General features: G+C 47.2%; 2 protein-coding genes across 3 annotated transcripts in view; both read left to right on the top strand.

Moving 5' to 3' along the window:
* Positions 1-13,574: 13,574 nt before the first annotated feature.
* ATXN1L (ataxin 1 like) lies at positions 13,575-24,921 on the top strand. 2 transcript variants are annotated; one of them, XM_063597725.1, is made up of 4 exons: positions 13,575-13,687; positions 15,377-15,480; positions 15,587-15,648; positions 17,203-24,921. In XM_063597725.1, exon 4 carries the CDS (start codon positions 17,320-17,322, stop codon positions 19,387-19,389), a length of 2,070 nt encoding a protein of 689 aa, XP_063453795.1. In that variant the 5' UTR covers positions 13,575-13,687; positions 15,377-15,480; positions 15,587-15,648; positions 17,203-17,319; the 3' UTR covers positions 19,390-24,921. The 2 variants fall into 2 exon arrangements, with proteins under 2 accessions (XP_063453795.1, XP_003829553.1); XM_003829505.6 differs by lacking the exon at positions 15,377-15,480 and having other exon boundaries at positions 13,609-13,687.
* The window catches only part of IST1 (IST1 factor associated with ESCRT-III), an 82,183-nt gene continuing 69,219 nt past the window's right edge, over positions 13,613-26,576 (top strand). The window contains exons 1-2 of the mRNA XM_063597729.1: positions 13,613-13,687; positions 15,587-15,648. The gene's annotated coding sequence lies outside the window, so the exon portion shown is untranslated. The remainder of the gene's footprint in view (positions 13,688-15,586; positions 15,649-26,576) is intronic.

Raw genomic sequence — 26,576 nt, 5'->3', positions numbered from 1 at the left:
GGAGGATCGCTTGAACCCAGGAGGTGGAAGTTGCAGTGACTCGAGATCATGCCACTGCACTCCAGCCTGGGCAACAGAGCAAGGCTTGTCAAAAACAAAAAACAGAAAACAAACAAAAAAAACCTTTAATTCTAAACAAACTCACTTTTTAAGTTTTGTTTTGTTTTTAGTTAAAGCTTATTTAGTTTCTATACCATTGCCATAATAAAGTATTTATGTTTCACTTTTTAAAAAGACTAATAAAAGGAAATACTTTTTGGTTATCCCTTAACAGAAAAAAGGATTCCCCAAATAATCCTACAATTCCAAACAAGTAACACTAGGAATACCCTCATATACAATTACAGCACAGACACACCAGGCACGGTGGCTCACGCCTGTAATCCCAACTCTTTGGGAGGCCAAGGTGGGCAGATCGCTTGAGCTCAGGAGTTTGAGACCAGCCTGGGCAACATGGCAAAACCCCGTCTCTACAAAAAATACAAAATTTGGCAGGGCGTGTTGGCGTGCACCTGTGGTTCTAGCTACTTGGGAGGCTGAGGTGGGAGGATCACTTGAGCCTGGGAGGCGGAGGTTGCAGTGAGCCGAGATCGCACAACTGCACTCCAGCCTGGGTGACAGAGTGAGACCCTGCCTAAAAACAAACAAAAAACAATTATGGTGCAGAGAGTTAGAACTGGTCAAACTCAGTTCAACTGAGGCAACTCTACGTGCAATTGACAACTGCCCAGATTAGTATAGATATAGATTCAGCCAGACAAGAATCTAGTTCCCTAAGGAAAGCATGATATTATGAAATTCAGGGCCTTATGTTTCCCTCTTTTCCTTGCTTCAAGAGTAGTCCATGGACAATTCTCACAATATAATGTTAAATCAGTTTTTAAAACTAAAATTGAAACATAAACCTATATATTAATATACCTGTGTCTACACACTTGTGTATGTTACATATAGTTACATACATAGGGACTGAAAGGAGAGACACCACAATTCTTATGTCTAGATCTGGAGATAAATGTGATTGCTTTGCCCTGGGAGATGGTAACCCTGCTGAATACATCTGTTGGCAGGGAACAAAGTATGTGATGGAGGTGCTGAAAGATCTCATATGCCCAATTTGTTACAGTCTGTTTGATATCCTTGAGTTTTGGCTTACTTGCACAACTTCCGGAAAAAAAAAATGCTTAGAAGGCATGGGATGATTAATACTCAGAATCAACTTGATTGAAGGATACAAAGTATTGATCCTGGGTGTGTCTGTGAGGGTGTTGCCAAAAGAGATTAACATCTGAGTCAGTGGGCTGGGGAAGGCAGACCCACCCTTGATCTGGTGGGCACAGTTTAATTAGCTGCCAGCGAATATAAAGCAGGCAGAAAAACGTGAAAAGGAGAGACGGGCCTAGCATCCCAGCCTACATCTTTCTCCAGAGCAAGATGCTTCTTGCCCTCAAACATCAGACTCCAAGTTCTTCAGTTTTGGGACTCGGACTGGCTCTCTTTGCTCCTCAGCTTGCAGACAGCCTGTTGTGGGACCTTGTGATCATGTAAGTTAATACTTAATAAACTCCCATATATAAAAACTATTAGTTCTGCCCCTCTGAGAGAACTCTAATATAAGGTAGCTTAAAGGAGAATGTGCAGAATTCATTGTGGAGACTACCTCCATTCAGTCAAGTGCCCTGGGGTGCTGTAAGGAAACTTCAGCAACTGGAGTCAACAGCCTGCAGGTTAATTACTCCCTGAAGGGTTTGAAGAAAATATAACAAGATCAAGATCTCTTCTAAAATGCCAGTGTTCAAAGGACATCTGGAGTACCTCTCAGCATTCTCGGGCTGACTGGTACACGGCTAATCTGTGGAATCCGTGCTACTGGTGTTGACCACACCAAGCATTGTCTTCTGTTCTATTGAAGAAGTTCATGCTCAGAAAAGAAATGGCTATGCCTTTGAATCCCTCTTTTAGAGTTTTGAGAACTGGCGTTGGGGAGATGTTCTTTCTCGCTTGAATACCATGGAGACTAGCAAGTTACTGATTAAAATATTTAAGTAAAGTATTAAAGAATTGAAATAAAGGCCGGGTGCAGTGGCTCACACCTGTAATCCCAGCCCTTTGGGAGGTCGAGGCGAGTGGGTCACTTGAGGTCAGGAGTTCAAGACCAGCCTGGCCAACATGGTGAAACCTCGTCTCCACTAAAAATACAAAAATTAGGTCGGGCGCAGTGGCTCACGCCTGTAATCCCACTGAGGGATTTGGGAGGCTGAGGCAGGTGGATCACAAGGTCAGGAGATTGAGATCATCCTGGCGAACACGGTGAAACCCTGTCTCTACTAAAAATACAAAAACAAAATTAGCCGGGCGCGGTGGCGGGCACCTGTAGTCCCAGCTACTCGGGAGGCTGAGGTGGGAGAATGGCATGAACCCAGGAGGCAGAGCTTGCAGTGAGCCGAGATGGCGCCACTGCACTCCAGCCTGGGCAACAGAGTGAGACTCCGTCTCAAAAAAAAAAAAAAAATTAGCCAGGCACGGTGGCATGCACCTGTAGTACCAGCTACTTGGGAAGCTGAGGCAGGAGGATCACCTGAAACCAGGAGGCGAAGGCTGCAGTGAGCCGAGATTGTGCCACTCTACTCCAGCCTGGGTGACAGAACGAGACTCTATCAAAAAAAAAAAAATTAAATCAAGTGAATTGGATCCAAAAAATAAAAAATTAAACTTTTTTTTTTTTTGAGATGGAGTTTTCCTCTTGTTACCCAGTCTGGAGTGCAATGGCACAGTCTCAGCTCACTGCAACCTCCACCTCCTAGGTTCAAGTGATTCTCCTGCCTCAGCCTCCCTTGACCTCAGGTGACCCACCCGCCTCCGCCTCCCAAAGTGCTGGAATTACAGGCATGAGCCACTGTACCCAGCCTCAAAAAATGAAACTTAAAGTTAGGCAAACCACTGATCCAGAGATCAACAAACTCAACACCGTCTTGCAGGAGCAGTGAAAGGCCTTAACATTGCTGAAGCTATCAAAGTCGTGTCAGAACCCGTCATGTGCTGCAACAGATGCAGGAATTCTGGGAGGTAATCAAGAAAACTCCTTTACCTCCCTCTAATTTGCCCACAAGTTTCCTAATGAAGAACTTTGATACCAGTCAGTGGGAGGACATAAAACTAGTAGTTGTGCATACATGTTCTTTGCCTCAACACATTGGCACATTCATTAACAAGATTCCCTGGAGCTTTTTTTTTTTCTTTTTTGAGATGGAGTCTCACTCTGTCGCCCAGGCTGGAGTGCAGTGGTGCAATCTCGGATGCAGTGCAACCTCCGCCTCCCAGGTTCAAGCGATTCTCCTGCCTCACCCTCCCGAGTAGCTGAGATTACAGGCGTGTGCCACTGTGCCTGGCCTATTTATTTTTTGAGCCTCATTCTCAAAATTTTGAGACTCTGCCTCCTGGGTTCAAGCATTTCTCCTGCCTTAGGCTCCCGAGTAGCTGCAGCTACAGGTGTCTGCCACCACGCCCAGCTAGTTTTTGTATTTTTAGTAGAGATAGGGTTTTGCCATGTTGGCCAGGCTGGTCTTGAACTCCTGGCCTCAAGCAATCTGCCTGTCTCGGCCTCCAAGAAAGTGCTGGGATTACAGGCGTGAACCACCATGTCCAGCTGTCTACAAATAATTTTAAAATTAGCCTGGCATGGTGATACATACCTGTGGTCCCAGCTACTCATCAGACTGAGGCAGGAGGATCGTCTAAGCCCAGGAGATTGAGGCTGCTGTGATCATGCCACTGCACTCCAGCCTGCACAACAAACCAAAACTCTGTCTTAAAAAAAAAGAAAAGAAAACAATTATATTAAGAAAATAAAAAAGAAAAACGTGTTTGTATATATATACAGTTCCATTTGATCCCAGCAACACCTGTGTGTTTGTATTATTTGCATTTTATAGCTGAGAGAATTGAGGCTCTGGTGGATTAAACGGCTTGCCCATGGTCACATGATTAGGAGTAATTTGTTGAATTGGAACTTGAGGCCAAACTTTCCGGCTGCAAATTCCTATGATTTTTTTTTTTTTTTAACCACATTATGCCACAGAATGAACAAGTAGAGTCATGTTGGAAAGGTAACAAATGTAACCTCTCCCAGGCCAATCCACTGAGACAAAAAAGTCGTTCTACTTTGTAGGCCGGGTGCGGTGTCTCATGCCTGTAATCCCAGCACTTTGGGAGGCCGAGGCGGGTGGATCACGAGGTCAGGAGATCGAGACCATCCTGGCTAACACGGCGAAACCCCATCTCCACTAAAAATACAAAAAATTAGCCGGTCATGGTGGTGGCTGCCTGTAGTCCCAGCTACTTGGGAGGCTGAGGCAGGAGAATGGCGTGAACCCGGGAGGTGGAGCTTGCAGTGGGCCGAGATTGCACCACTGCACTCCAGCCTGGGCGACAGACCAAGACTCCATCTCAAAACAACAACAACAACAACAACAACTTTGTGCTATCAATTGATGACTGAGTCCTGAGGAAATGGTCTTTTCACAAGTCGGGAAAACCTGTGAGCCTCCAAATTACATATGCTGTCTGTCCGCCATACCCTAACAAGTGATGTTTACCATGTAATCATGAATAGACAGAGTTACTCTGTTACTGCAAAACATGCTGACATGAGACTACATTTGGATCTGAGATAAGCACAAGGCCCAGTGCTTGAAAGGGGGCATGACTAAGTCCAAAGTAGGAAAATGTTCTTTGCACTAGACAGCTCAAGGAAAAGAAATCATGGTAATACCAGACTTGTTTCAGATAAATGCTGAGCCACCGTTACACCAATACCAATATCAGCACACATTTATTGTGTGCCCAGGTAATAGAACTGTGTTACAAATAGAACTCTGGAGAAATAGAAGGTCAAGATTATTATCTCCTTTCAAAAAAACAGTAAACTTCAGTAAGACAGGGCTAATTTGTTTTATATCAAATCACTTGGGTGCTTCGTTTAAATTTTTTCATTTGTAAAAAGAGGGTAATATTTATCTGGATAATATGTGTCCCCAGATTGTCAGGATAAAATAAAAGAACATGTGGACATGCAGTTTAAAATATATATGTATAGTTTTTTTGAGAGAGTCTCACTCTGTCGTCCAGGCTGCAGTGGTGCGATCTTGCCTCCCGGGTTCAGGTGATTCTCCTGCCGCAGCTTCCAGAGTAGCTGGGATTACGGGCATGCGCTACAACGCCTTACTAATTTTTTTTTTTCCTATTTTTAGTAGAGACAGGATTTTAACATGTTGGCCTGGCTGGTCTTGAACTCCTGACCTCAAATGATCTGCCTGCCTCAGCCTCCCAAAGTGCTGGGATTACAGGTTTGAGCCACCGTGCCCGGCCTACAGTTTAAAATTTACAAGGGCTGTTTATCCCATCAACGTCATCCTCATTGTTCATGGTCATAATAATGGATACCAATGGGTTTGCATAAATCTCATGTGTTTTTTGGATACTTTCCTTAGGTCTTTGTTGTCTAAATAATGCACAAACATCTTCAAGACCTGGCTAAAGAAGCCCAAAAATCAATTTGAAAGTCTAAGCAACGGCTACCTTCCTACTAATAGATGATGATAAATCAACAGGGCTGTTAACTGTAGACTCAGGGAACTGCAGTTAATTAACATATGCAATATTTATTTCACCTGAACCTTTCTCAGAATCAGAGATCATCAGTTTTTTAGTTTATTGAGGGGTTAATGACTCATGTGACCCATAGGAATGAGGAAAGAGCAAAAGGCAACAGAAAACAAGTTGAACTTAAGAAAAACAACACTCAGCACTACCCCTGCTCATGGGTGTATTCTGACTTGAGCTGTCACCTGATGGAAGGAATAGCATTGTGTGTGTGTGTTTGAAAAAAGGTAAAGGAGCCAGGCGCGGTGGCTCACGCCTGTAATCCCAGCACTTTGGGAGGCCGAGGCTGGCGGATCAAGAGGTCAGGAGATCAAGACCATTGTGGCTAACACAGTGAAACCCCGTCTCTACTAAAAATACAAAAAATTAGCCAGGCGTGGTGGCGGGCGCCTGTAGTCCCAGCTACTCAGGAGGCTGAGGCAGGAGAATAGCGTGAACCTGGGAGGTGGAGCTTGCAGTGAGCCAAGATTGCGCCACTGCACTCCAACTTGGGCGACAGAGTGAGACTCCATCTCAAAAAAAAAAAAAAGAAAAAAGAAAAAAATAAAGGAGCCCTTCCAGAGAAATTTGCCCAGAGGGCTCAAACTTAATAGCTATTGCACAGTTTAAAAGACTGACCAGATAAAAGTTCTCTGCCTTTGTGGAGAGAAGTCCAGTAATCTGGACATCTGGACATTGTTTTTTTTTTGAGATGGAGTCTCGCTCTGTCGACCAGGCTGGAGTGCAGTGGCGAGATCTTGGCTCACTGCAACCTCTGCCTCCTGGTTTCAAGAGAGTCTCCTGCCTCAGCCTCCTGAGTAGCTGGGATTACCAGTGCACACCATCACACCCGGCCAATTTTTGTATTTTTAGTAGGCACGGGAATTTGCCATATTGGTCAGGCTGGTATTGAATTCCTGACCTCGTGATCTGCCGGCCTTGGCCTCTGAAAGTGCTGAGATTACAGGCGTGAGCCACCGTGCCCATCCTGGGCATTGTTTTACATTTAAAACTTCAGAAACTTTTTAAAATTTAAACTTTTTATTTTGAGACATGGTAGCTTCACATGTAATTCACACGTTGTAAGAAACAATACAGAGAAATCTGGAGTACCATATCCTCTACCTTTCCCCAAAGGTGTAGTTGAATATCACAACCAGGATCTCGATATTGATAGTCAAGATACAGAACAGATTTTGCAAACTTTTTTTTTTTTTGAGATGGAGTCCCATGTTGTCACCCAGGCTGGAGTGCACTGGCGCAATCTCGGCTCACTGCAACCTCCGCCTCCCAGGTTCAAGCAATTCTCCTGCCTCAGCCTCCAGAGTAGCTGGGATTACAGGCTCTTGCCACCACGCCTGTCTAATTTTTTTTATTTTTTATTTTTTTGAGATGGAGTTTCGCTCGTCGCCCAGGCTGCAGTGCAATGGCACGATGTCAGCACACTGCAACCTCCGCCTCCTGGGTTCAAGCAATTCTCCTGCCTCAGCCACCCAAGTAGCTGAGATTACAGGCTCCCACCACCACACCCAGCTAATTTTTGTATTTTTAGTAGAGATGGAGTTTCACCATGTTGGCCAGGCTGGTCTCAAACTCCTAACCTCAGGCGATCCCAGCCACCTCAGCCTCCCAAAGCACTGGGATTTCAGGCATGAGCCCCCGCGCCTGGCCAATTTTTGTATTTTTAGTTGAGACAGGGTTTCACCATGTTGGCCAGGCTGGTCTTGAACTCCTGGCCTCGAGTGATCCGCCCGCCTCAGCCTTCCAAAGTGCTGGGATTACAGGCATGAGTCACGGTGCCCTTCCAGTCTTTGGAAACATTTAAAATGAGTTGATCACTATCATAATTATTACCACATTCTCACAAGTCAGAAACATTCCTTTAAATTCCAAAATTGCTAAGTGAGGTCTTAGGCGATGTATTGCCCTGAGGACTGTGCAGTGATCTGAGAGGCAGCTTGCCATGCTGCCTAGAATATTTACTCACGTTTTTCCCAGGAGTTACAGGCGATTTATAACTAGTTGCCAATTAACTACAAAGTTAACTTTGCAGGTAGAGCTGAACATTTCATCACAGGACACAACAGCTCAAAAGTTACCTTGCTGAGCAAGCTTCCCAGAGAAAGTTATTAGTATTACGAATGGCTCCAGTTTTTCCACACTCAATTTATTCATTCAACGAGCCTCCTGTAAGGAACTTCTGGCCACTCAGCAATGGCCTGAATGCACTTGCTTCTCTGTGGACCAGTTCCCCAGATATGACTCTTACAGTGCAAATAAGGGTTAGCTTTCCTTCAATTTATTCCAATGGTCATTCTTTCTACTGTAACCTGTAAGAGTTCTGCAGGAAGTTTTTGACAAAAACTGGCAAGGGTCTGAGGAAATATACAAGAGATGGAGATCCCCCTCACCAAAGGAAATAGTAGTCACTTACAGAGAAATTGTAAGACCTCCTTTTAAATAAAATATTAATGAATTTTCAAGGGAAATCCCTTTTGGAATCTGGCAAGGTCACATAACATTAAAAGCAGGTGGAAATGAGGACACAGAATTGTTCAGAGAAGTAGCTAAAACAGAAGCTTGAGAATTGCCTATCTCTACATTTGGATATCTAGAAAAGCTTTTGAAAAGTAACCTAAGGCCAGGCACAGTGGCTCACCCCTGTAATCCCAGCTCTTTTGGAGGCTGAGGCGGGGATCACCTGAGGTCAGGAGTTCTAGACCAGCCTGACTAACATGGCGAAACCCTGCCTCTATTAAAAATACAAAATTTAGCCGGGCGCGGTGGCTCACGCCTGTAATCCCAGCACTTTGGGAGGCTGAGGCCGGCGGATCACGAGGTCAGGAGATTGAGACCATCCTGGCTAACATGGTGAAACCCCGTCTCTACTAAAAATACAAAAAATTAGCCGGGCATGGTGTCGGGCGCCTGTAGTCCCAGCTACTCGGGAGGCTGAGGCAGGAGAATGGAGTGAACCCAGGAGGCGGAGCTCGCAGTGAGCCGAGATCGCGCCACTGCACTCCAGCCTGGGCGACAGAGCGAGACTCCGTCTCAAAACAAAAACAAAAACAAAAACAAAATTTAGCTGGGCATGGTGTCAAGCACATGTAATCCCAGCTACTCGGGAGGCTGAGACAGGAGAGTCAATTGAACCTGGGAGGTAGAGGCTGCAGTGAGCCAAGATTGGGTCACTGCACTCCAGCCTGGGAGACAGAGTAAGACTCCATCTCAAATAAAAAAGAAAAAAAATGTAATCTAGTACTAGGCACCGATACATTTCTAGAGTATTAGCATAATTTCCTTCTTTTTTTTTTTTTTTTGAGACGGAGTCTCGCTCTGTCGCCCAGGCTGGAGTGCAGTGGCGCGATCTCGGCTCACTGCAAGCTCCGCCTCCCGGGTTAACGCCATTCTCCTGCCTCAGCCTCCTGAGTAGCTGGGACTACAGGCGCCCGCTACCACGCCCGGCTAATTTTTTGTATTTTTTTAGTAGAGACGGGGTTTCACCGTGTTAGCCAGGATGGTCTCGATCTCCTGACCTCGTGATCCGCCCGCCTCGGCCTCCCAAAGTGCTGGGATTACAGGCGTGAGCCACCGCGCCCGGCCTTTTTTTTTTTTTTGAGACAGCGTCTCGCTCTGTTGCCCAGGCTGGAGTGCAGTGGTGCGGTCTCGGCTCACTGCAACCTCCACCTCCTGAGTTCAAGCAATTCTCCTGCCTCAGCCTCCCCAGTAGCTGGGACTACAGGCACGTACCACCACATCCGGCTAATTTTTTGTATTTTTAGTAGAGATGGGGTTTCACTGTGTTAGCCAGGATGGTCTCGATCTCCTGACCTCGTGATCCACCCGCCTCGGCCTCCCAAAGTACTGGGATTACAGGTGTGAGCCACTGCACCTGGCCTAGTACAATTTCAGTGTATAGTTGGGATTTGCTGTTCTTTTTTTTAAAACAGAGTCTCACTCTGTCTCTGGGGCTGGAGTGCAGTGGTGCAATCTCAGCTCACTGTAACCTGTGCCTCCTGGGTTCAAGCCATTCTCCTGCCTCAGCCTCCCGAGTAGCCGGGATTCAGGCACCTGCCACAATGCCTGGCTCATTTTTGTATTTTCAGTAGAGAGAGGGTTTCACCCTGTTGCCCAGGCTGGTCTCGAACTCCTGACCTCGAGTGATCTGCCTGCCTTGGCCTCATGAAGTGCTGGGATTACAGGCATGAGCCACCGCGCCTGGCTGGTTTGTTGTTGTTTCTGCCATTGGCATCCAAAGATAAAGTTCCTTTCCTAAAATGACACCTTGACATGCTCAAGTATACAAACAGGAAGACATGACAGTATGAAAGATGCCACCTACTCCTCTTGTTATGACACGCATGGTTTCCCAAGTTACCAGTGCTTCTCTCTGGTTTGATCTGCATTGTCAAAAAGAGTTGGGGTAGTTTCCTGAGTTTCCTCTCCCTGTATTACAGGACAAGAAATATCACCAGTGAGAACTAGGTAACACAGAGAGCTAGTTTGCAACTCCTGACTGCTCAGGGAGAAAAATAACCAGCATTAACAGTGTTTTATTTTTGTTTTCCTTCCAACAGAGCAGCTCAAGCTCTTCCATCACAAAAATTCAATCTATACACAACAATGGAATTCAATAGGAATCCAGGGAAAGGGAAGAAGTGGACAAAACAGACTGAAGTTTAACTTATCATTTTCCAAATACCCCAAATACCTAAAACACATCAAAAACAAAAAAACATTTACTTTATCAGTTTTTGTTTGTTTTTGTTTTTGAGACAGAGTCTCACTTTGTTGCCCAGGCTGGAGTGCAGTGGCACGATCTCGGCTCACTGCAACCTTTGCCGCCTGGGTTCAAGTGATTATCCTGCCTCAGCCTCTCATGTAGCTGGAATTATAGGCACAGGCCACCATGCCCAACTAATTTTTGTATTTTTAGTACAGATGGGGTTTCACCAAGCTGGCCAGGCTAGTCTTGAACTCCTGACCTCAGGTGATTCACCTGCTTTGGCCTCCCAAAGTGCTGGGATTACAGGCGTGAGCCACCACACCCGGCCTGGTTTACTGAATATAAATAGCTTAAATAGGGGTGTTACCCAGATTCCAGAAAAATAATACAGATATTTGGATAAATTAGGTAACTTTTGGTTATTTTTGTGCCATAAATCTAAAAACTTTATTAGTTTACTTATCACTAATATACCTGTCAAACTGTTGCTATGGAGCTTTCTACCATCAGGATATACAACCAAAGAAAAAAAGATTACTCAAGAGTAGTAAAGACTTTGGGAATGGGATACAGCGGACATATGACCCACCCTTTTGGGACTGCAGTGCCAAACCCGGAAATCACCTGTGTTTCACCAATCAGAACATCCTGTTTTTACTTTTTAATGGACATGCTTTTGTATCACGTACATCATTATGTTAATGGTTGGTAGCCATAAAACTTTTTTTTTGCTTACATCTACCTGTGTCTACTCTTTCAAATTTGTACAGAAAACCCAGCTCTGAGTGTATATCTTGATCTGGGAGAAACTAGCTATCCTTGAATATGCTTGGATAGTCCAAGGGTTCCTATCTTGACTATTTTAATGCCAGTTTAGTGAGCTAAGAAATGAACTAGAAACCAGAATGCTAGTTAGTGCTAAAACGGACACACTGAGTGACCACAGGACTTCCTTCTTGGCCAAACTGAGAGAGAAGGAGACTGTCATGAACAATATTAATATTAATGAAGCAAAACACTCAGATGATTTAGATGACAGCAGTAACTTCACTATGTTTTTTCCCATTTGTGCTGTGTGTATGTGTGCGTGTGTGTGTGTGTGTGTGTGTGTCTGTGTGGTGCTTGATAATTTTTTATGGCCCTATGTGTCCATCCAGGTGAGAAAATATAATTGAGGTCTAAGGCTTCCCTAGAAAGAATCTTAGAGATCATGCATTGTATCTGTATCTCAACTTACTTTTTTTATTTCTAAGATAATATTCTCCTAAATATTCAAACAATAATATAAGTTGTTTCTTTGCCTTTTGACCACCACCCAATTCCACTTTCCTTCCCAAAAATAACCAATGTTAATTAGTTATGTGTTCTACTCCTTTTCTGTACAGATACACAGAAATACATACAACCGACGCTGGGTGTGGTTGGCTCATGACTGAAATGTCAGCACTTTGGGAGGCAGAGGAGGGAAGAGCACTTGAGCACAGGAGTCTAAGACCAGCCTGGGCAACATAGCAAGACCTTGTCTCTGCAAGAAATTTTAAAAAATTAGCTGGGCATGGTAGTGCATGCCTATCATCACACCTACCCCAGAGGCTGAGGTGGGAGGACTGCTTGAGCACAGGAATTTGAGGCTGCAGTGAGCTAAGATGGCACCACTGCACTCTAACCTGGGCGACAGGGCTAAAAAAAAAAAAAAAAATTATATGTACACACACACACACATACACGCAACTGCAATGACATATCTTTTTTTTTTTTAAGACGGAGTCTCACTCTATTGCCCAGGCTGGAGTGCAGTGGCACGATCTCGGCTCACTGCAAGCTCTGCCTCCCGGGTTCATGCCATTCTCCTGCTTCAGCCTCACGAGTAGCTGGGACTACAGGTGCCCGTCACCATGCCCGGCTAATTTTCTGTATTTTTAGTAGAGACGGGGTTTCACCGTGTTAGCCAGGATGGTCTGCGATCTCCTGACCTCGTGATCCGCCGGCCTTGGCCTCCCAAAGTGCTGGGATTGCAGGCGTGAGCCACCGCGCCTGGCCCAATTGTTATTTATTGAACAGAGTTTGAAGAAACTGAAAGTCTCCATTTCGGTGGCCAAAACCGCAATTACTTTTGCACCAACCTAATACTTTAAAACAAACAACAACAACAAAAACACAGTTGTTATTCAAACATAAATTCAACTGGCGCTCACTTTTGTCTTCACTTAAGTTAATCAGATGTTCATGTTACTATGAAGTTGACTAGTTAATTTGTAATGAATAACTAGTTAATTTGTAATGAATAATATTTCACTGAGTAGTCAAGCCCTCTTTCCACTAAACCAAGCTGCTTCTCACTGTACTAAACCCCGGGCTCTCTCTAAACTTTCAGGTGTTCCACTCCTTGTCACCTTCCCCTAGATCCTGAGTGGGGTTCACTCTTAGCTCCCTCGGGGGCCACTTCTCAACACTTACAGAGCTCCTATTGACCTGGCACGGTGGCTCACACCTGTAATCCCAGCACTTTGGCAGGCCGAGGTGGGCGGATCACCTGAGGTCGGGAGTTCGAGACCAGCCTGACCAACAAGGAGAAACCCTGTCTCTACTAAAAATACAAAAAATTAGCCAGGCGTGGTGGCGCATGCCTGTAATCCCAGCTACTCGGGAGGCTGAGATAGGAGAATTGCTTGAACCTGGCAGGCGGAGGTTGGGTGAGCCGAGATCGTGCCATTGCACTCTAGCCTGGGCAACAAGAGCGAAACTCTGTCTCCAAAAAAAAGAAAGAAAAGAAAAAAAGACTTCCTATCTCCACCTGGGTCCCCAAGAGGTAAGAGGTATCTCCTTTTCTCCTGAGCCTAGGTCACCTCGCGGTCCCCCGAAGTTCCCCAGAAGGGGCTGCACAAGTCAGGACAAGAAGTCCAGGAAATGGGGGGTCGCCGATGACCACGCCCCGGGGCTCTGTTTGGGAACCCCCAAAATTTACTGAGGTGGAAAGATTGCGGGGTCATTGTGGGGTCAGGCTGAGGAGGCCGGGCCCAGCCCTATTCACGTGACCCGGTCCCAGGGAGAGGAGTTTGTTCACCCACCAGAGGGAACGCCCGACGCGAAAGCAGTGTAGCACCCTCCCTTCCCGGGGAGTCCTGGGCGTTGCTCTCCCACCCCGGCCGTGACGCAATCTCTCCGCGCCGGGGGCGGGACGCGCTTGACGCCATCTCCGGGCGCCCGGCTTGGGGGGGCGCTGGGTGTGGGGCGGCTCCGGGGCCGGGGATGGCGGCGGCCGCGGTTGCGGCGGCTCCGGGACGAGTGAGTGGATCCTGGGAAGCGCTGTGAAATGGGCTGGTGAGTGTCCCTGGAAGTGGTGGCCGCCGGGGCCAGGCAGGCCTGGGGTCGGTGCTCCGGAGGAAGTGGCCCTCAGGAGCCCGTTGCTCCGGCGGGCCGGGGCCCATGAACCGTGGACAGGCGGAGGGGAGAGGCCGCACCTAGACCCCCTCGCGCTTCTCTCTGGCCTGTCCTGGAAGGTGGCCTCAGGCCCCGGCGCCCCGGAGGCTGTGTGCCTGCGAGCCAAGGTGTCCGAGTCTGTGGGGCGGGAAGGGCCCCCAGACAAGGAAGCGTCGCCTGCAGGGCCTCGCCCCTGCCCCCTTGGTGAAGGGTGGACCCCCTACTCTCTAAACGCAGAATTCCCAATTTCGAGCCCTACCCTTGTTGGATCAAGGATTGCGGGACCACTGGGAGCCATAACCGTAGTCTCTGACAAGCTTCTCCCTTTCTGTCGGGCGCACCTCTCGCCCGCAGAGAATTTGGGTCTCCAGCTGGGTTCAGCCCCTTGATTCCGACCCAAGCGTGATGAGGAGCTTGGTTCCGGGCTCTGCTAGCAGCGTTGGCAACTCTCCTGAACAGCCTGTTAGCTCGGTTGGGGTCACAAGCTGCGTTTTCCCTTTGAGATGCTCAGTGAGGTTCTCGAGAGGCGGAGGTTTCGGATTCTTAAGTGTGTTTTGCGTTGTGGGAACCTGGCGCACAGGCTTGGCTCTTTGTTGTCCTTTCTGCAGACCTTTTGCCTCTTTCGGTCCCTTTACTAGCCTGTGTTTGCTAACTTCTGGGTGACCTGGAGGCAGGTTTTCTTTAAAGTTTTCGTTACAGAAAGCAAGGATCATTTTGGGATTGAAGTGTGACCCCAGTTTCTGTTGGGAATGAAGAAGAAAGCAAGCTGCTTTTCAGTTACTAAAGCTGCTGGTGGAGAAAAGAGTCATTATTTATGCCACTGTGTAATAATATGTGTTTGTGGAATTAGGAATTTGTCTTCCCACTGTGTTTTCCTATCCTTCCACCTTTTGTGTACACCTGCACCTTGCCAATCTTAAGAGAGAAATGTTGCATTCGGTTTGGGTTGAGGCTTAGAGTGTTCTATAGGACTTGGACAGGATAGTCAGTTTCTCAGAGCACTCACTCATCTGTACTGCCTTCTCTGTTTTCAGAGGTTAAGGCTCCATTCTTTCTCGCTTTGCGTTTCTGGCAAGTGTAGATTCACATAGTGATGGTTTAGTGGTAGTTTTGTTTCACCAGTGTTAGCCAGCTGAGGACCAAGGCAATATTTTCAGTTTCTTTCATACCTGATTCAGCACTTGGTATACTGTCACTCAGAAAATTTTACATACACACACACATATGCTCATTTTTTTTTAACCCTGAAAATCTCTTAATAAGTCTTCTCCTTGAGTGACTCCCCCCTGACCTCTTTTTCTGCCCCAGAAACATAAATAATTGTTCTTTTTCATCTAGTGCTGCTTTTTTTCATTTAAATAACTCCACATTTATGTTTTCATAGGCCCAGAATAAAGGGGAAATCCATAGAGTTGGTTTTTCCTGCTTCCCATTGTTCGTATGGGAACAGTGTTAAAGCTTCCATTTTTATTTGTGCGTTTATCTGAAATTTGGATTGGAGCAAATTTATCCTTTGGGGCACAGGTAGATGTTAGGGAAATGATGTTACGGAAAACCAATGAAATTTGATACATGGAAATTTTTTTTCAGGGATGTCTTCTTACAAGTTGGAGCATTAGAGGTGTTTTTCTCTCTGTTCAACTGCCTGGACACTCTGGGTAAATGTACTGTTTACCTGTGGAGAAGAAGATGAGGCAAGGACGTGTATAGTCTAATGCTTTGGAATTACCTTTCATGGTGACCCTGGGGAGAATTAGAGGTCAGGCAGCCGCTTACTCCATTCCTGTTTCTATCTTCTAGGCTCCCGAGCCAGCCGGGAGGACACTTACTACAGCTGCTCAGAAGCACCACTGGAAACTCAGGTAATACCGGCACTTTGAATTCCTTGTTTCAGGAAAATATCTGCGATGTCACAGTGGAAAAACAGAACAGAATGTAATATAGAAAGCTCTTTTCAGATCCAAAGAACTGGAACCTGGTTGGAAGAAATAGGCAGCAAAGTTCATGTGCACTGAAGTGTTCAGACCAAAAAGTTGCTTTATAACAATGGACAAAAGCATTTGTGAAAGGTGACAATAAGAGAAAAGGGAAAGAGAACTTTCTTATGAATCATACAGATACGGGGAAAAAAACAGGCATGTTTAGAGGAATGGAACCAGAATTTCATGGAGTGGTGCCTGGAGCAGACCTACAGTGGAGAAGGAGCTATTGGTAAAAGAAAGCACAAAGAAAAAGAAAGGGAATGAATAGAGAAGGCAAATTGAAGGTGATCATTGAGAAGAAAAGAAGCCTTTTGAGACTAGGGAACCGGAAGTGTATGTAAGGTCAGAAGAATTTAGAATTTTGTTGTTCTTTGGTGAAGAGGAGAAACAAGTTGACAGCAAACTAGTTTAATCACTTTCACTATATAGAGGCTGAGTTAAAATGTATTATTTCATGGGTCAAAGATGTTAATTTTCATAACCTGGTTAGGGAGCAAAGTCTTTAAAAAAAAAAAAAAAACACAAGCAGACCTGAGGGTTTTGGCACCTAGGTCCTTGAGGTACTGATGAGATGAGGCAAAGGAGGAAGAGAGTTTTTAGCCAGGCTTGGGTTAGCAGTAGGTGAGATCATAACCCAAATTAGGCTACAGAAAGGAAGCAAGGATGAGGTCATATGTTCAGGAAAGAAGGTGGCACATTCATGTTTGGTAGCAAAAGGAGAAACTTAAGAAAAAGAGCCAGCAGGAGGCTGGGCGCTGTGGCTCACACCCGTAATCCCAGCACTTTGGGAGGCTGAGGTGGGCGGATCACCCAAGGGCAGGCGTTCGACACTAGCCTGGCCAACATGGTGAAACCCCATCTCTACTAAAAATACAAAGTTAGCCAGGTGTGGTGGTGCATGCCTGTAGTCCCAGCTACTTGGGAGGCTGAGGCAGGAGAATTGCTTGAACCCGGGAGGCGAGGTTGCAGTGAGCTGAGATTGCACCATGTACTGTGGCCAGGGCAACAAGAGCAAAACTCCATGTGTTTACAAAAAAAAAAAAAAAAAAAAAAGCAAAAGAGCCAGCAGGAAAGACCATGTGTTCAAAGCCCCCTTTGGGAAGAAGGCAGAAAAGAGACAAGGTGCTTATGAGACACATGACTAACCGTGAAGCTGTTGGTCTCCCTGGGCTTGTGGAGCCCACAGGTTATTTGTGCATTGGTGAATGCTTGTCCCTGTAGCTCTTTGTGCCTTGTGATTTCCCCGACTGTTTCTCTCATGTCCCAGGCTGGATGAGTTGGGGGTAGCTTCCTTGTCTGCCCCTTTCTCTTTCCTCCTTATTTTCTAACAGTCCCCTTTGTTACATCTTCCTCCATGGCACAGTTCTTTCTATTTCCTTTGTCTTGGCTCATCCCTAGGTTACTTTTCTTTGCCTCTGATTTGTTCCCTAATAGATGTGGGCGCCCCAGCCAGAAGCAGAGAGGGGTACAGGGAAGCTACAGAGAAGCCCCTTCTGATGCCCCAGGGAGCAAGTCGACTCCTTCCAGGCTCCAGGAACACCACAAAGCAATATGAAACCTGTTCATGAAAGGAGTCAGGAATGCCTTCCACCAAAGAAACGAGACCTCCCCGTGACCAGCGAGGATATGGGGAGAACTACCAGCTGCTCCACTAACCACACACCCTCCAGTGATGCTTCTGAATGGTCCCGAGGGGTTGTGGTGGCTGGGCAGAGCCAGGCAGGAGCCAGAGTCAGCCTGGGGGGTGATGGAGCTGAGGCCATCACCGGTCTGACAGTGGACCAGTATGGCATGCTGTATAAGGTGGCTGTGCCGCCTGCCACCTTTTCACCAACTGGCCTCCCATCTGTGGTGAATATGAGTCCCTTGCCCCCAACGTTTAATGTAGCGTCTTCACTAATTCAACATCCAGGCATCCACTATCCTCCAATCCACTATGCTCAGCTCCCATCCACCTCGCTGCAGTTCATTGGGTCTCCTTATAGCCTTCCCTATGCTGTGCCACCTAATTTCCTACCGAGTCCCCTCCTATCTCCTTCTGCCAACCTTGCCACCTCTCACCTTCCACACTTTGTGCCATATGCCTCACTTCTGGCTGAAGGAGCCACTCCTCCCCCACAGGCTCCCTCCCCGGCCCACTCATTTAACAAAGCTCCCTCTGCCACCTCCCCATCTGGGCAATTGCCACATCATTCAAGTACTCAGCCGCTGGACCTTGCTCCAGGTCGGATGCCCATTTATTATCAGATGTCCAGGCTACCTGCTGGGTATACTTTGCATGAAACCCCTCCAGCAGGTGCCAGCCCAGTTCTTACCCCTCAGGAGAGCCAGTCTGCTCTGGAAGCAGCTGCTGCAAATGGAGGACAGAGACCACGAGAGCGAAATTTAGTAAGACGGGAAAGTGAAGCCCTTGACTCCCCCAACAGCAAGGGTGAAGGCCAGGGACTGGTGCCAGTGGTAGAATGTGTGGTGGATGGACAGTTGTTTTCAGGTTCTCAGACTCCACGGGTAGAGGTAGCAGCACCAGCACACCGGGGGACCCCGGACACTGACCTTGAGGTCCAGCGGGTGGTTGGCGCTTTAGCTTCTCAGGACTATCGTGTGGTGGCAGCTCAGAGGAAGGAGGAACCCAGCCCCCTCAACCTATCCCATCATACCCCCGACCATCAGGGTGAGGGGCGAGGGTCAGCCAGGAACCCTGCAGAGCTGGCAGAGAAAAGTCAGGCCCGTGGGTTCTACCCTCAGTCCCATCAGGAACCAGTAAAACATAGACCTTTACCCAAAGCAATGGTTGTAGCCAATGGCAACCTGGTGCCCACTGGAACTGACTCAGGCCTGCTGCCTGTGGGCTCGGAGATCCTGGTAGCATCAAGTCTGGATGTGCAGGCCAGAGCCACCTTCCCAGACAAGGAGCCAACGCCGCCCCCCATTACCTCCTCCCACTTGCCTTCCCATTTCATGAAAGGCGCCATCATCCAGCTGGCTACGGGAGAGCTGAAGCGGGTGGAGGACCTCCAGACCCAGGATTTTGTGCGCAGTGCCGAAGTGAGCGGGGGGCTGAAGATTGACTCTAGCACGGTCGTGGACATTCAGGAGAGCCAATGGCCTGGATTTGTCATGCTGCATTTTGTGGTTGGTGAGCAGCAGAGCAAAGTGAGCATCGAAGTGCCCCCCGAGCACCCCTTCTTTGTATATGGCCAGGGTTGGTCCTCTTGCAGCCCTGGGCGGACGACACAACTCTTCTCTCTGCCCTGCCATCGGCTACAGGTGGGAGATGTCTGCATCTCTATCAGTTTACAGAGCTTGAACAGTAACTCAGTTTCTCAGGCCAGCTGTGCTCCCCCAAGCCAGCTGGGTCCCCCCCGAGAAAGGCCTGAGAGGACGGTCTTGGGATCCAGAGAGCTATGTGACAGTGAGGGGAAGAGCCAGCCGGCAGGAGAGGGCTCCCGTGTGGTAGAGCCTTCCCAGCCTGAGTCCGGTGCTCAGGCCTGCTGGCCAGCCCCGAGCTTCCAAAGATACAGCATGCAAGGGGAGGAGGCACGGGCTGCACTGCTCCGTCCCTCTTTCATTCCACAGGAGGTAAAGCTGTCCATTGAAGGGCGTTCCAATGCGGGAAAATGAACCTCTTCCCCAGACCAGGACTGGGGCTTTACCCCAGAGCCTCGCCTCGCCGCCGTGAGCAGGCAGAGGATTTGCACACGCCGAGCAGGGAATGGCTTTCTTGGCAGTGAGATTTGGGGGAAAGGGGAGGCATGAAGTCAGCCTCCCAAGGCAGGATCTGTTGCTCATTACCCCATGGCGTCCTTTCAGGACAACCCCAGAGGGTGTTGTGATGGGGAGCAGCAGGCCTGGGGCAAGGAAGGAAGGGGGTGCACACAGGAGAAGAAACATTCCAAAATCAGGGCCTCCCTGTTCTTTCCTCCCCATCCCTAGCTCCTGCAAGAGAAAGTCCAGGCTTTGGGAGCAGATGGCAGAGGGAGGGAGTAAAGAAAGAGCCAAAAATGATGATCCACAGCTTATAGTAGCAGTTAAACTGTCAGAAGTTTTTTTTCTTTTTTGTGGTAGAAGGGCAGGAGGCCCCAAGGTTGGAAATAAGAGGGTTCCCACCCAGAACCCTTCTTGTGAGAGATGCGCACTTTAAAGGGTGATTTTGTTCCAGATGTCTATGGCTGGGTGTGTGGGGGAGGAGCACTCTCATCTGCAGGACTCTGCTTGATCCTCTGCTTCATAGCCCTTCCCCATCTCTCCTCACCATTCTGCCTACAAGGCTTCTAGCAGCACGGGGGCCCGGAGGGAGAGCCCCTTCAGGATTCAGAGTGAAGTACTACCTTGCCAGGGACTCAGTCAGGGGACTTTGGGAGAAAGACTTGATAGCCAGGCTGACTGGGTTCTAGGCAGGCCCTCTGGAAAGGTAGCTCACCTAACAAAGCTCCTCCAACTCAGCATGCCAGACCCACTTTGAAATCTCACAGAATCTTGCTGGTAATGGTGACTTTAGAAAGAACTAGTAGACCCTTTTTCCCAGGCACCGACCCCCCACCTTTGTCTGTGTTGTGCTGTGCCCAAGTGCCTGCGCCACCCCCACCCTCCTGCTGCCCTGACCGCTGCATGGTGTCGTGACCTGGGCCTCATTTGTAGCTGCACTGCCTTTCCTTGTCTGCAAAGTTGGTTTTGTCCACTCTGACCAAGACCTCTAGTTTTTGGTGGGTAGGGGGTCTCTCTGGTTTCCCCTTCAGCTATAATCTCTATTTTTAAAATCTCAAAATCATGTCCCCTCCACTTCCACTGCCAAACAGCTTGGTGAAGAAACAAGAAGGGAACTATGCCCTGGGCCAGGGCGAATGCGTGGCTGGGCAGTGCCCATCATGGCATTTTCACACGTCCCATATGCCCCTCCCGTCTTATTCCACTGCTTCTCCCAGCATTCTGGTGCCTCCAAGCCATCCCCTCCCACCACCAGCTCTAAGATTCTAGGATAGTCTTGATAACATTTCAATACCTGAATAGATGTCATTTTGTGGTGGTATATTCCTCTGCAAAAAGTATTTTCAATCTTGGTTGCATTGGCACCCCCCCTACCCCCCACCAATGTCTTAATCCCACATTTTCTTCACAACTTTTAGCATCAGCTCAGACCGTGGGGTTCCACTGGGTATTGGGAATTAGGCTCCCCCACTAGCTTTCAGGTGGGTAAGTTTTTTTGTTTGTTTTTTGGGGGTCTTTAGACTCTTGAAGGCAACTCAGGGTATTGTCCACGCAGCTCTCTGGTTAGACTTCTCCCAGGCTATGATCCTGGCATGTCCTTTATAAGGTATACTTGGATTGGCCGAGACCTGGCCTGGCATCAGGAGTCCAAACCTCTGAGGTCTGATCTCTGCTCTGTCAAGGACTTTCGGCAAGTCTCGTGACCTCTGGCTCTTTCACTTCCTCCCCACCTGCCAAATGGGGATAAATAATCTTACCTACCTCCTTGGGGGAGGGGAAGTTCTGAGAATGGAGTCATTCTTAGTGTTCAGGTGCTAAAGGTTGTTCTCCTGGGGGAACAGAGTGACTGAAACTGGCTTGTTTGCTACAAGCCCTACCCTCCACTCTTTCATTCCTTGAAAGCAGTTTGCCTGGTCAGTCAGCTTTTGGGGGTCCATCAAAGGAAGTTGCTGACCTGACCGTGAGTGCTTCAGTATCTGGTTTGTGTCAGAACCAGACACCAACTTTGTACTGCATTTGGGATCATGTCTTTCCCCTTCTCTGTCCCCCATTCTCTGAATGCTGCTTTCTCTGGCTTGTTTCCTACAGTGGGGGCCTGTAGGGTTGAGTCTTGAGGAATCCCCTCAAATGAGGAGAAGGCCTTGGGAGAAGGCCTCATCTCTGGCTGTTTCATGAGCAACTCATTCCTAGAGTTCATTGTTTGCATGGGTTTCTCACAAGCGTCCTTCCTCATAGGAAGGCTCATCAACTGAATTTAGTGACATGTACACAGTAGATGCTCAAGCAGTGTCTGCAAGGACACAAGCTGAGCTTTTCTCCTTATGGGGCAAACCTATGTCTAACCAGATACAGACCAATTAGTTTAGATCAAATCACCTTCCACTTGGGCTACTTGTGACTTTCCAACCTGGTAACTTCCACTGAATTCTGGAAAGAGAAATTCTTGAGGACCCTGGCAAGTTGGGCCCTGACCTTTCTGTTGCTGTCTCTTGCTGGTGAAGCAATACCAGCAGTTCCTGTAATACCACAATATCGTTCCATGCATATATACCATATTAATACTTGATTTTGCTGAGCTGCAAAGGTATCTGTCATAAAATATGGTCCCCAGGAAAAGAATCTCTGTGCTCTAAATCTCGGTCAGAGCTGTGGCCTCCCCCTTGCCTTTAACCTCTAGTTTAGTCTTTTCCTCCAGGCATGAAAAATATGACTAACCTGTGGTGTGTCCATTCTTCCTTATAGGAATTTCCTGAGTTTGCAGGAGACATGAGAGCAGTTTTTAGAGAGTATTTTAGTGGGAAGTCACCAACTTTTTAAGAATGAGCAGTTGACAAGGGCCAGAGCCTGTCCCTTGTCAGCAGTAGGACATTTCCAGCTCTTAGGAATAGAAAGGAGGACTGCTGACTGTCTGGCGCTGTATAAAAATGTGTATACCAATTTGGGAATAGGGGAACCCAGTCATGGATGGATAATAAGCCAAGTCTTGAATCATTCCTATCAAGATTAGTATACATGAGGAAGAGGTGGCATGGGGGGAAGGGGCTCTGGGAGTTCAGAGCTGAGTACTTGTACCTGAGGGGAGGGCCCCCAGCCAATCTGGGCTGATCCTTCTGTATTCTTGGTCTCAGTTGGTCATAACACCAAGGGCTTTGCCCTGCGCTGCTTTGCCACTGCTGCTGTCTGCTCACTGTCCTGCCTGCTGTCCTCTACAGCTCCCTATCCTTCCATGTCTTTGGCCATGTAGATTAAGTGTAGGCGTCTGGTTCATTCTTACCTGTGTTAGGCCATGTTATTTTATAGCGAAGTCATGTTCAATAGGGATGGTATGAAATGCTGCTGGTGGGCTGGTAAATCCAAAGGGATAAGGCTTCAGTGCTGTTGGGAGCCCTTTGGCTCCAAATGTCTGACTATCTTGAGGGAGAAACAAGCAGGTTTCTACTAGTGGTGTCTTCTGTTGTATTAACTTCTTTCCTTTGTGGTATCTTGTATCCTGTTTTAAAAACTAAATGAAGGGAACCACATTAGGGCCCATGCCAGCATCCCAGTGAAGTTCGTCCAGCTCCAGTTAGGTGGATTCTGGAGTTCGGAGAGGGTTTAAAGTTTGGCTGAAATAGCACCTCAAGTGGGGTTTAGTTTTATTTTTACCTGCGGGCATCATGGGCAATTTAGGGGGAAGCACAGGATGGTGGTGTGGTTTAAACCTGCAGCAAGCAGGCATATTGAAGAGTTGAGTGATCACGCTGGAGATGAAGGGTTGGACATGGATTGACTGGGAAAAGGCCTGGGTCCATTGGAGTAAAGATAACCTAGTCGATTGAATTGGCCATGGGAAGTTAGGTCACAGTCTTATAAACAAAGTAAATAGGACAGAGACTAAGTTTTAGGGAGACATCTTGGCCTCCTAGGCTAAGTTTACTAAACCACACTGAAGCTATAGTACCTTCCAGATGGGCAAAAGTGTACACTACAGTTGAGGAGCTGAACCTTATTAGGTTGGATGTCGATCAGGAACCTGTTTGCCCTTTGCTGGGAAGCCTTCACTCTCCAACTTTCCTGGGGTAGGGAAGGTCTCCCACATTATGCAATAATAAAATAAGCATCTGGGTCTTTGCAGCTGTCAGTTGCTCTTTCAACTCTAGGATCCATCTTTGGACCAGAAGCCTGGTCTGTGCCTAGGATGACACTGGCCCCAGAGATGCTAGAGTCGACTGCACTCTCTCCTTAGCTGCAGACTATGCACAGTGCCTGGGGCGGAAGGAGGAGAGGTGTTGCGGTTTGCCCTGCTGCCTCCCCAGCAGGAACAATAGTCATAAATGCACTTTTCACACTAAAGGTTTCTTTATTAGTTCTCCAGTTAAACCTAGATCCCTCCCTGGTAGATTGCGAACTCAAAAGTTTTGTGATCCCAAAGCCATTCCACTGCAAATGCCCAGCAGTGAAGATGGCCTCAAATTGGGTTCCTGCCTGCAGTGTGTGTGGCAGCAGCCCATGTGCCTTTACCTGTTGTCAAACTTGCAAGCATTTATTTGTCTTTATGACTGTCATGGGGACTGAGGTTCTTCAGAGAAAGAGTGTGAGCTGATGACACAGTGGTTTTACACCCACCCCCTGGGCAGGGAGTTTGCACGTAGTTGTGAGCTGTGAGTGGTTAGTGCATTGCTGGTATTGCTGAAGGCAGGGTTGATCCCTCACTTGACTGATACTTGCATTCAAGAGAATCTAGATTGTGTTGGGGAGGGACTGACTGTACTCATGGCTAACTTAAAGTATTAAAATAAGGCTGTCCCCTACAACCTTCTTAGTCACACAGGATCCCTGTAGCCAAAACAGTATATGATCCAGCTGCAGAGAGCAGACTGCTCTCAGCTTGCACAGCACCTTAGGCGAGGGAAGAATATACGGATAGGGAATGGGGTGGAGAAAGGATGGGAATGTTGTCATCCAGGTGGCTTTAGGGTCCTAAGGAGTGGAGAAGGATGGCACTGGGGAGGTCTGGATGGATCTGTGTAGGAGTTCCCTGTAGATAAATTACTGATCCCCCATCTACTATCCCCAGTATGTAATGGCTGAATTAATATGTAATCAACTGCATTGTATCTAAAGCCTTAGAACTAGTCAGGTGCTCCCTCCACCCAATACCATTTCTTACCCTCTAATCCTACCTGATCTTTAACAAAGCATTAATAATTCTAAGGATAATCTCTATTTTGTTGTGCTTTTTTGTAACTGTTTTAAATAAATCAATTTGTACTGTATATTTGTACTTTTGTGAGATCCTTTTTGCTGTTTTACCATTTTAAGTCTCTGTACTTGGCTACACACAGATTGTATTTTTATTGTTAATGCTCTTCTTATGGATACCTGCATTTAACTTGTGGACTATGTAAACACAATATCTATCAATATCTATATATCTATATATCTATCTATATAAACTACTAGCTTTTCCTTTTGGTGTTTGCGCCTTCTTCCTATCCCAGCCTTAGATGGTGGCCATGGGGTGGGGGATAGAAATCTTTGTGGGAGCAGTTGTAATGGAACACAAATGGTGGCTATATTTGTGCGGTGAGCTCAAGGGAGATGGCATGAGCTTGTCCTCAAGCATGGTCTTTCCCCTCTGTTGGTGTGGATTTGAGAGACCCGGAAGTCTACCTGAAGACTTAGATTCTAGTGGAATCACAAGGATCTGTAGGTGCCTTCGCTGCTGGCCTTCTCCCCAATTCTTTACTCAGGAATACTGCCAGAAATTGCTGGAATAAGTCAGCCCCAATCATAGCTACTGCCTAAAATTTAGAAAGCTTGCCACTAGTAATGGCATTTATGGAACACTTATTATGGGCTACAAAATATCCTAAGTGCTTTGTATGTACGGACAAGCTTTTTTTGCTAGTATTATTTCCATTTTGTGGATGGGGAAGCCAAGACATAGAGGTTAAGTAACCTCCCCAAAGTTACACAGCTAGTAAGTGGCAGGGCACTTCTGAACCCAGAGGTGCAGCTCTTGAGTTTGTATGAATTCAGAGTTTCTTGTGAAGACTGAGATCATCTATGTAAAGCGCTTAGAATCATCTGTGGCACATAGTGAGGACTCAGTCATTTTAAAGCATCCCAAGTAGGACTCCAGTATGGAGCTCTGAGAGAAAGGCATTTGGGTCAATTAAGTAAATTAAATAGTTTTTGTGTTTTTTTGTTGTTGTTGTTGTTGTTTTTTTTTTTTTAGATAGAGTCTCACTGTGTTGACAGGCTGGAGTGCAGTGGCACAATCTCAGCTCACTGCAACTTCCACCTCCTGGGTTCAAGTGATTCTCGTGTTCGGCCTCCCGAGTAGCTGGGATTGATTACAAGCACGCCAACTAAGTATTTTCTTTTAAATGTATTTTTCAAAACAAATATTTTAGCCTGCTTGGTGAAAGTACCTTAGTTTGTTAGCTGGGTGTGGTGGTGCACACCTATAGTCCCAGCTACTTGGGAGGCTGAGGCAGGGGGATCACTTGAGTCCAGGAGTTAGAGGTTATGGTGAGCTATGATCTTGTCACTGTACTCCAGCCTAGGTGACAGAGTGATATCCTTTCTCAAAAAAGCAAACTCCAGGCAGGGTTCAGTAGCTCACACCTGTAATCCCAGCACTTTGGGAGGCCAAGGCAGGGGATCACCTGAGGTCAGGAGTTCAAGACCAGCCTGGCCAACATGGCGAAACCCTGTCTCTACTAAAAATACAAAAAGTAGCCGGGTGTGGTGGCATGTGTCTGTAATACCAGCTACTCGGGAGGCTGAGGCAGGAGAATTGCTTGAACTCGGGAGGCAGGGGTTGCAGTGAGCCAAGATCACGTCATTACACTCCAGCCTGGGCAACAGAGCGAGACTCCGTCTCAAAAAACAAACAAAAAACAAAAAACAAAACCCCTAGTTTGGTGGGGGTCAGTTGACACTGTTAAACAGCCTTGGACCTATGGAGGTCAGAGAGGAATCCAAGTTTCCCTGTTAAGATATTGGAAGAAGTCCGCATTCCTGGCATAGTTATTTTTCTGGCTACAATTTAACTAGGGCACTTCCTTCTGGACCTCAAGATCTATAATTATCTAAACTGAACACAACCTTTGGTG

This window comes from Pan paniscus, chromosome 18 (genome assembly GCF_029289425.2).
Source record: "Pan paniscus chromosome 18, NHGRI_mPanPan1-v2.0_pri, whole genome shotgun sequence".
NCBI classification, from domain to species: domain Eukaryota; kingdom Metazoa; phylum Chordata; class Mammalia; order Primates; family Hominidae; genus Pan; species Pan paniscus.
Note: the sequence above shows the minus strand (reverse complement) of the source record. Positions and strands in the feature narration are given on the sequence as shown.